We start from the raw sequence: 10,571 nt of genomic DNA on the forward strand, positions 1-10,571 counted from the left end.
AAATTTGGGTGGTCGGTGATAATATTTTTGGGTAAAAGTGAGTGACGTGTGCTCTCTTAACATCGGTCCTTTCCGGCCCTTGTAATATTTCCGGGTAGCACCAGCGGGGCTCACGGGCGGTTGTATAGGGCTCACAACGGAGTCACCGTTTGGTTAAAGGGGGATCCGCTTCCACAAAAGTTGCATATTCATATATTTAGTTCCCATTCCACTTCCACAAGCCGCTGTGCGATTATTTAAAAAGTTAACCATGTCTCAGGGAGAGGTTGGGGACATTTCATGAGGCTGCATAATAGCTGATGCCTTATAGGCCTATTATACACTAGGAATATTATATGTTCCGGCTATAACATTGAAATAATAAAAAATTAAAAATACATAGCATTAAGTGAAAAATAAAGTAGGCCTATATTGCTATATATTTTATTCTGTCTATCTTTTAGTTTAGAAACAAAATACCTACTAGTTCATCAATAATAATTAATAAGATATTAATTATGGTTAGGCACAGGCTATATGATGCATTGAATTATGGCAAGTACACATTTAAATCGCTCATTATAATAAACTTTACATCACCTATGTACAATCTCTAATATGGTGTTTAGAGAGGTATAATCTGGTGAAGTTTATAAAACAGGTAGTCAGGGGCATGATGAACCCAAGTTTTACATGCATTCAGAATGAATAAATGTTTCACAGATATATGTATAAAAATATATGGTGTAGGAATGAATAATATATACTTATATGACATTAATTATTGTAATAAATACCAAAGTACTTTTTATTCAGAGGAGATATATCTCCTCGGACAGTCTATATGTATATATATATACACACACACATACAGATATTTTATAAGCTATATAATATAGACTAGTATTGGCAAGAAGTGTTTCATGAAACCAAGAGCTTGTAATTTCATATATATCGCTGGTCTTTCAGTCACATACATTTCTCCTGGCGTACATTTTTTCTCCTCTATCCCAACAACAGATCTACACAATTGAGCCAGTTTTAAAAGGGATCAGCCCCAAATCAACAAATTCTATTACCAGATCAATATGGTGATTAATAAATATAGATATGAGACATGACTTGTGTTCTCCCAAAGCTGTGAGAAAAGTTGTGGGGAACTTAACCTCAGGTTAAATAATCATCTTATCATCACATACATCTTGGGGTTTGATTCGATCATTTTAATCACGGAAATGTGAATAATTGCAGCTCTGTGCCTCTCTGATTTTTAAAGATGGTAATCACGCCTGGGTTACGATGCTAATCGTGTGCACAGAGCATGTAGGGCACAGAATCTTTTACTCAGGAAATAGGGTTTCACTTTACTCATGTGCAGATATGTAAGGCATTAATATGAATGGTGACAGGTGTTGGACAGTGTGGGCAGCTTATCCATTCATGATACCATCTGAAAATACTGCACACAATAATCCGCCTTAACAGTTTGAGGGTTAAATTATATGAAATTTGGTCTTCATGCAGGTTTTGCCTCAGAGCTGAGGAGCCACTGAACCTCCTGGTGGTGAAATGTGCATATTACAATGATTGTAATGCATCTGTGGCAGCCAGTGCCTAAATCAAACATAATATTTTCTGTGCCCTTTGTGTACCTCCTATAAAAATTATTTCTGTATCAGTACAATGTCTGCTCTTTCATTTAAGCCTTCATACATTTCAGTGCAATAAATGTATTCACAAGAGGTTTTAAATATGAGCTCCATAGCCCTCAGATCGCTCTTAAGGATCCAGCAGGTACAGCGTGATATAACTCTGCACTCAGATGGTCGAGAGATGTGAATTATATGAAGACAATTTCACCTTTTCATTTCATTTAAAAGCACAGTTTTCCACTCCCACTGGCACCGTATAGACTTACTGTGGCTTATACAATATCTCGCATCCTGGTGATGTGGGATTTTATCATATCCACTCTGTGTGCTCACTAACCTAAAAGGCTGTTTGTTAATATAGAGATGTTGCTTCTGGTTTTACCCCTCATAAAACACTAATTTGTCTCGTGATTATTCTTAGAATCTCAATTTCATAACATTTTGCCTCTGACCAAGCCACTTGTCTCAAAGCTGTGGCTGGTTGCACAAACATATGTCAGTCTGGTCTGTCATATGCTAGACATGTGTCTTGGTCTGAGCTTAAAGTGAGTGAGACATTCACCCCACCCCAACTAAGAGATGTCTTTCTGTAAAAACAATCAGTGACAAGTGGCATGTTGCAGAGTGAGCAATGCAAAGGTAAAGATTTTAAATTAATTTCATGTGGTCCAACATAAAATCTGTGCAACCACTGGTGGAATGTAAATCTACTCAAGTACTGTACTTAAGTACAATTTTGAGGTACTTGTACTTTATACTTCTACTCCATTACAACTCAGAGGGACATATTGTACTTTTTACTCCACTAGAATTATTTGACTGATATAGTTACTTGTTACTTTACAGATTAAGATTTTACATACAAAACATATGATGAGTTTATAAAACATGATGCACTGTTATAGATTAAACCGCTCTTCAGTATATACAATTGTTACGACTAGCTTCAGCTTGGCCAGCTTCAACAGTAAAATGCTTCTTATGCATGCATGCATCAGTAATAAAAACCCAATAATATAATATATAGCACACAACAACACTCACAGAGCTAATTTTCCGCTTTATGAGTACTTTTACTTTTGATACTTTAAGTACATTTTGCTAATAATACTTATGTACTTTCACTTTAGTGACATTTTCACTGCAGGACTTCTGATCGTATTTTCATTTTGCAGTATTAAGATCTGAATACTTCCTCCACCACTGAAAATGTCCGTCAACTAAATTCTTTCCAGAGGACAGATTTTCTGCTGAAACGGAGAAGTTAATTGACCAGATGTCTCAGGTATAAAAAATAAAGGTTATAGATAGATAACGACTAAGGTAAAAAAAAAAAAAAGAAAGTAATTCTCACACACTATAATGAATGACAAAACTTTTTTTTCCATCAACTTTATTATACAAATTCTTCGTAAGTCACTGTCGTATCCAAGGGGATCAATGCATTGAACAATAACAAAAGGGTTGTTTTGAAATTTATAGGCATGAAAATAAATCCATGAATTTCTTCACTGGACACGGTCCCTGTCCATACAATTTACTGCTAGTAATGCTTTACATTTCAGGTGGCCATTAACCATCCTCTCTCTAAATGAATTCATAATGGTAAAAACACACACCATATTCATTCATTTCTTTCTGATAACTCGCTTTTTTTTTAGCTTCCCTGCCTGTGTATTAGTTCTCAGTTGTGAAAAAGAAATAACCCCTGTAGTCTTGTAGGAGGCTTTGACAATAGAAAGACAACAAAATGTTATGAGTTTGGCACTGTACAATTCATTAAATACTAACACATAATTTGTTGAATCCTCAAATTAATGTCAAAGAGATCACTCAAAATATTCTGATTGTACTAGCTATACAAAATACAATACTTGCACAAATTAGATTAACCATTTATAAAATTGTGATAATGAGTTTCGATGTATATGGCTTGTGAGATATTACAGACTTTGCTACAGACCTTTTGTGGCTCTATTAAAAAAATCTAATACTACTGTATGTCACCTGTCCTATTTCCCTGAAAAAGACACTGCACTCAAAAGCATTCAGGTTTCCATTAGACCTCCATTTCTCTCCAACCTGTGTAATAAACATTCATCAGAACACACATACATTATGGCATCATGGGTTCAGTGTGCACAACCCATAATGAGTTATTGGGTCAGGCTGCTGCACTGGACACAAAGGGGCTGTCTCCAGTCTGATGGTGTTAATAACTTCTGGCCCATCCCAAACACATCTATCCCTCTCTGGCTCTTTAAAACACCGTCATCGACACATACGTTTAGAAGGCTGCAGATTTTTTTCAATAGATGTTTTTTTTGTTGAGTGGAAACCTAAGTAATCACTTGAGATCAAGAAGTCATAAGGCCGATGTCTAGGCACAGAACATACAGCTGGAAAATTGGCCATATAAGCATCAATGACCTTTAAATCCAGCCATGATGTAAATGCCTCTCAATGAAATGGAGCTCGCATGCATCAAGATTTGGAATGCTTTTAAAAACTTGAATTTATGACCAAATGTATGAAAAACCAACTAGTCATGAGAATGCTAGTTATCTAAAAACAATAAACACTTAAATCCCACCAAGTAAAAGAACATCACATCATAAGATAATTGTTAATAATAACCATAACAGTTATAATAATTATTAATAATAACACTCCATCATATTCATAACAACTACATTTAGCACTGTGTATAGGAAGATTGTCCAAATGAAATCTGTGTTTCTGTTTATCAGTATTTCATCTCTGTATCCTTTCACATGACTGAACAAAAACCAAGCCGTAACAAGTTCCCTCTTTGATCTGCGTAATAACCACCGATTCTCTGCTGCTGATAAAAAAAAAATCCTCTCTCAATACAATACCCCCCATTGATCAGTCACACAGCCGTGCTTGTACAGAATTGTAAACCTTGAGGACACGATACAAAGTAAGTTTGTATCTGGTGCAAATATCAGGGGATAAGATTTGTGCAAAGTTTTGTCTCTGTGTTTCTCTTTGAACTGTGCTTAAATTGCTCTTGTTTTTTGTACACATTAATACTTAATACATCATGACAATATCAACACAAAATCAAGAGAAAGAGATAGCATTTTTATATGGACCACAGATATCACATACAGTATATAGGATAGGATAGCCCTTAGTATTTATAAGCATTGTTATTGATGAAGATTTTTTTTTTCTTTCTCTTTTCTGTTTTTTTTTTTTACTCATACTGGCTGAAGTGCGTTATGATACAGCAAGGTCTTCGTCTGGAGGATGGGAAGGGCTTCCTAACCATCCGAGTCTCTTACGGCATATGGAGCCACGTAGGAGAAGGCCTCGGGTCGCCCTCTCTCCTGACTCAGAGGTTTTTGGCTCGCTCTGAAGCCAATCCTTTGACTGTACAAAATATCACTGACTTGTATAATTTGTCACCTGGTGAGAATAATAAAATGGTGATTGTCAGACCAGCTTCCTCTGTGGTATTTTCTTTGTATCTCCATAAATGGCTTTGAAGGACAGTTGTGTAAGTGCAACCTCTGCGTCATGGTCTATTCATTTGTGCTCTGTAGAAAAACCTTTGCTCTTCGTACACAACCTACATTAAAGCAAGTTGCCTTTTATTGGTAAACTGAACACGTACGTCTGTTCTGTTATCTCTTGACTCATCTACGTTTATGTCAAGATTTGTTTGTAATAACGTCACAGATGGCTCTATATTATTTGGTAGCCCGTTGTTTTTACAGTTAGGTCCTGATCTATAGATGGGAGCATTAGGGAAAACTCACCCATAACGTAATCTAACATCAGTTTACACTCCTGTAGTGTAACAGTGATCAAAGTGTGAGTTCCTCTGGGGACTTGATCTAAGGTCACATGGAAAACTAGGCAACCCAGGCATCAGATTGGTAATGTGGGTACGTCCGCAGTTTAAATCGGGCGTGAGAGTCCTGCCAGTGGTGTCAGGCTGCTGTGTCCAAGTCAGAAAACAGCCCCCACCTCGTCCGCTCATTTACATAGGAAGCAACAAAAATCAGTTCTGTCTCCCTGTGTCAGGATGAGGTTGGTTCAGCAGAGTGTCAGATCCCTCACCAGGCACACGGTTCATCCAGACTCATCTGGTCCGACGGGGTTTTCACCCACAAGATTCAGTTTAATAAGTAATTGTTGTGAGATCTGAGCAGGTTGACAGTCCAGCAGGTAGTTGGCTCAATTCTCTATTAAATTCTGTGATATAATTCCACATGGTCCTCCTCTTCATCAACCTATTTATATATACACATATATATATATATACACATATATATATATATCGTATATACATCTCGTTCCCTATCTAATATGGCTCCTGAGTACTTTTTGAAAAACATATATAAAAACAAAATTATGAACGACACTTCTGTTGGTTTTGTTTCACCCTTTTCTTTCTACAAGTAATGGCACCGCTGTATATGGCAATATGGCAAATTTTGTTATAAAATATGGCTGATGTAGGCTATCACATAATTGGAACAGATATTACCCACCTAGATTTTTAATTAAGTAATCATATTTAAGCTATTTCATTACAAGATAACACTAATTTGAATAGCCTAAACACGTTGTACTGTTACTATACTTTATACCTCTAGTTTTATTTCTTGTAGTTGTATATCTAATAGTTAAATGCAGAAGGGTGATCTATTCCCATACCTTTGATGAGGGGTAAACTCTACATTAGGCACAAACCTCACACCGTCACCTCATTTTTACTCCCTGTCCTGATCCCCTGACTCCCTCCTCCACTTCCTCCTGACCCCCCACCGCCCCCTCCCGGTATGAAATGTAGCTGCTCAATGGTGTTCTGCCTTTTCGCTGCAAAAGCCATCCTCCTGGCGCTGTGGCCCCCTAATGTTCCCGTTCCCATGACTACCCCGGCCCCGGGCATCTCCCCCGCCCAGCCCATGCCCCCACTCATGTGCCCCGTCATGGCGGTGCTCCTCTCCTGCTCTCGTCCGGACGTGGGGTGAGAGTTCATCTTGATCATGTGGTGTCGGTCGAGGGAAGGCGTGGCACAGACGTTCTGCTGGGACTGAGCCTTCTGCTGGCGAGGCAGCGTGGGGACAATTCCTCCAGTGTGGGCATATGGATCTACAACCCCCATCCCGCCGACCCCCATCCTGTCCTCCAAATGGTCCGGGGACATGAGCAGCCGTTCCTGTCTCTCCTCTCTCCTGTCCTGGGTCTTCCTTGTGAGGGTCTGAGTGTTGGAGTTCTTATTGGAGGCAGCCATGGCTTTGTAGTACTGGTGTTGCTGGTTCTTGGACAGCCTGGACAGGGTCCCCGTGTTGCCAGGGACGTCACCCATGTTGAGCAGCTGGTCAGAGGACTTAACTTTCCTCGGGGGCTTGGAGAGAGTGTCGTAATTGGGGTTGTACTGTGGTTCCGGGGGGTCCAGAGGGTAAGGATTGGGGGTTGGTGAGGCAGGCATGCCAGAAGGTGGCGGCGGGATCCACGGACGGGCTGCATGCCTGGGGAGGGTTCCTCTCCCACTGAGGGTGTAGTCTCCACCCCAGTGGAGGTGGTGCTGAGAGGACTGGAGAGCCGGCTGGGCTGTGTGAGGTCGGCGCTTGGTGGTGCAGTAACCAGACGAGTACTCATCAAGACCTTTCTCTGGAAGCCAAACAAAATTTCTCTGAATTGTTTATCACCACAGTAAATAGCATCAGCATATAATGACGCATCCTGCACTTTATGCTACAGTGTCAAGAGTGTCACCGCGCTTCATGAAACAGCTGCAGAAACAGCACTGTAAGGGGAGTGAGGGGAAGACAGACGAGTACATTTGTCCTCATTCCTCCAAAATGAAGGTACTTACCGAGGCGTTTGAGTGAGGAGTATCTGTTGAGCTCAGGCTTGGTGGCGCTCTCATAGGAGGGCGGCAGCTGGGCCAGGTTGTGCAGGGAGTGGTGGAAGGCAGGCTGGGATTTGGTGTTGTTGTGTTTACTGGAGAGCAGGGTGCCTCCAGCTGCCAGCTGAGCATTGTTCATCCGAGGGGTGCGTTCTACAGGGACCACAGGGAGAAAACGGCTGCGTGTTAAATGAGATTTGCTCCTCTGGATATAGCGCACCACACATAGCAGTGTGTGAATCTGCTAACATTCACTGGAACAGACAGCTTTCAACGCTAACACAAGCAACCGAAGCTATGATAATCATTATTGTTGTTGGGATGAATGAGTCTACATTTGAGCTTAAAACAAAACCAAACAAGTAAATGAAGCATTGTGGTGATTGCATGTAATTTACATGGGAGCCCGGCTTTCACCAGCTGCCTTACCGAAAGTTGCGGTGTGTTTGGGGCTGGAGCCCGATGAGTGGATGAAATTGTGTTGCAAATTGCCCACTGTAAGTCAAAAGAACATAAGGTAATCAGCTCAAAATGGATGTCAGGCAGTTTACAGTTCAATGGTGCTTCAGCATAAAAACATCAAGACAACTATAGATATTTATGCATCTGCATCAATTCACCTTCACCTCTTCTCACATGCACAGAGCTCATCATGTAAGGCATACATATTTTAAAAGCACTAATTTACAGATTACTACACATTTTACTACTTGAATCTTAAAGTGGAGGCCTAATATTATGACATAAAGAAGTCAGAGATATCTATCTAGAGAAATTACTGATGCCAAGATTTAATTTTTGTTGCACACCACCATTGAGGATTTGTTTTTCCATAATGCCTAATGCTTACAAAGATATCTTGGTTGTGGGACACAAAAAAACCTGCATTCTCACACAGACATAACAAACACGATGTGCCTCTGCATACAGAGGACGCAGTTACAAAAGCTCTGATTGAGCCTCTGATTGTGCTATTCACTAACGCTGTAAAAGCCCTAGATCCTCACATCTGTTGTCCTTGCTGGGAAGTCCTGGAGCATAAAGATTTTTTGGAGCTCTCCCCAGTGTCCCCTGTCCGTCCCCTACAGCCAGAGCCACGCTGTTGTTTCTCTCATCCTGCTGGACCGGGCTCGACTGGTGCCGCAACATGTCAACCAGCGCTCTAATAATATAACACACACACACACAAGCAAACAGGAAACATAAGATAAAACTGACAATTGGCTGAAGGCTGAACAAATTCATATTGATGAAATATGTCTATGAAATTATGCTTTGTAGTCAATCGAGGAATTTTTCATATTTGTCATCATAAATATTCTTTACAAGGTATCTTATTTTGGACTGGATTGGTTCGCATTTGGTAAGCAATAGATCAACCATATTCATGTGAAGATGAAGGCTCATTTGCAGCAGTTGATTAAACATCCACCTTACGTTTCTTAAAATATACTGTATTTGAATTGTGTAAGAATCAGCCACTGTCCTTTTCACGATCACCTGCCTGTGGTTTGGATATAAATTTGTGTACAATGATGAACCTGTTAATGTACTTGAATACACAGAATTACAAAAACAAAACAATACACTATTCATTATTTGCATTCTTTAAGGGATCAACCAACACTTAATATCAGTGTACAACCATCATCCTCCGGTACTGTAGCCCAAGATGGAAAAGTGTAACCTGTACAAAAATCTAAATACAAATAATCTCTTTATAGTGAAGATTACGGACAATATGAGAGTAAAGGGGCCCAGAGGAATCAAAACAACCATGAATTCTGCAGCAGCCACTCGATGAAGATCAAATATGTTTCAGCTGATGACTAACAACATTATTCTGAGCCCAGAATGATGAATGTGGGCCATTTATGAAGTCCTGAAAACCTAATTTCATTACAGTAGTCATACATTGAATGAAGTAACAAATCATGGAATGCAGTAACAGATCCTGTGAGAGGTGATAAAAGAAAAAGCAGAAAAATAACTTCTTTTTTTTCCAAAGCCTCACCTGGGCATATTGAGGTCCCTTTGGTTGGCTTCCTGTTGCACCTTGTTGAAGACCACCTTAATGCCGACAGCAACAGCCACCATGAACACAATCACACCTCCGATGACGAAGCCCGTGTTGTGGCTCTGCTGCTTCAGTGGATCAAAGTCTGGATCAGGACCTAATTCCTCTGATATAGTCATGGAGTCTGTCTGTGGCTTGGCCCAGTCTGGAGAGTCATAGTTCTTGCAGAGGTCCTGCTCTAGTTGCCGGCTACGATCTGGACAGCAGAAGCGGTAGTGGCAGGTTCCACAGCAAAAGACGAAGGTGTCTTTGGAGCAGTTGAAAGCGCTGTCAAAGTGTCCCATTACATCATAATAACCCCGGCATACATCCATCCATATATCCATCATGCGGGGTCGAATGGGCGGTACCTGGGCTGCGCCTAAGGGGGGTGCAAGGGCCTCCGCTGAAGTCACATTCTTGGGGAACATGACCTGGGGAAGGGGTCGCGGAGGCGTCTCCAGAACTCCTTCTGAGGTTTCTGGAAGTTTCTCAGGGGTTTTGGTCCTGCCTTGGAGAGCAGCTGGCCTGATATTGGCCTGGATGGCAAGGAGCAGAAGAGAGGGGCTGGGGCCGGTCTTGGGCTGCTCGGTGAACGGCCTCCCTGAGCGGTCTATGTGCTGAGGAGGGGGGGACGGAGAGGTCTCCACGACAGTGGTTAGTGGGGCAGTAAGGAGGGAGAGCAGGGAGACAGCGAGGACTCGGAGATTGGTGGTGGGCGTCATTTTTACATGACTAAGAGATCTATTTTCTGTAGTTGAGTCAATGCAGTTACAACACTGTATCCGCTTTTGCAGTTAAACTTAAAATGGCATGTGAAATATTCAAGTAGCACGTACAGCCTACTGGATATTGATGATGTATCAGAAGTTTCATTCAGTAATGTTGGATGATGAAATTTGAAGCCTGTTTTTGTTTAGTCAGAAACTGAGTATTTATATGATGTAATAATAGAAGAGTTCAGGAACAATAACAATGAAAAGGACCAGAACTA

General features: G+C 40.8%; 1 protein-coding gene across 1 annotated transcript; it reads right to left on the reverse strand.

The window, feature by feature from the left end:
* Positions 1-6,360: 6,360 nt before the first annotated feature.
* Positions 6,361-10,302, reverse strand: LOC139290764 (protein shisa-7). Its single transcript, XM_070912621.1, has 5 exons — positions 9,536-10,302; positions 8,529-8,683; positions 7,951-8,016; positions 7,489-7,674; positions 6,361-7,283 (listed from the first exon to the last, which is right to left on the reverse strand). Exons 1-5 carry the CDS (start codon positions 10,300-10,302, stop codon positions 6,361-6,363), a joined length of 2,097 nt encoding a protein of 698 aa, XP_070768722.1.
* Between the last annotated feature and the right edge of the window lie 269 nt (positions 10,303-10,571).

This window comes from Enoplosus armatus, chromosome 9, assembly GCF_043641665.1.
Source record: "Enoplosus armatus isolate fEnoArm2 chromosome 9, fEnoArm2.hap1, whole genome shotgun sequence".
Taxonomy (NCBI): domain Eukaryota; kingdom Metazoa; phylum Chordata; class Actinopteri; order Centrarchiformes; family Enoplosidae; genus Enoplosus; species Enoplosus armatus.

Coding starts and splice junctions, on each gene's coding strand:
- LOC139290764 (XM_070912621.1), bottom strand. CDS start 10,302: ATGACGCCCACCACCAATCTCCGAGTCCTCGCTGTCTCCCTGCTCTCC. Junction 8,017..8,528: donor TCCCAGCAAGGACAACAGAT/GTGAGGATCTAG, acceptor TTTGACTTACAG/TGGGCAATTTGCAACACAAT. Junction 7,284..7,488: donor CTCCTCACTCAAACGCCTCG/GTAAGTACCTTC, acceptor TTTGGCTTCCAG/AGAAAGGTCTTGATGAGTAC.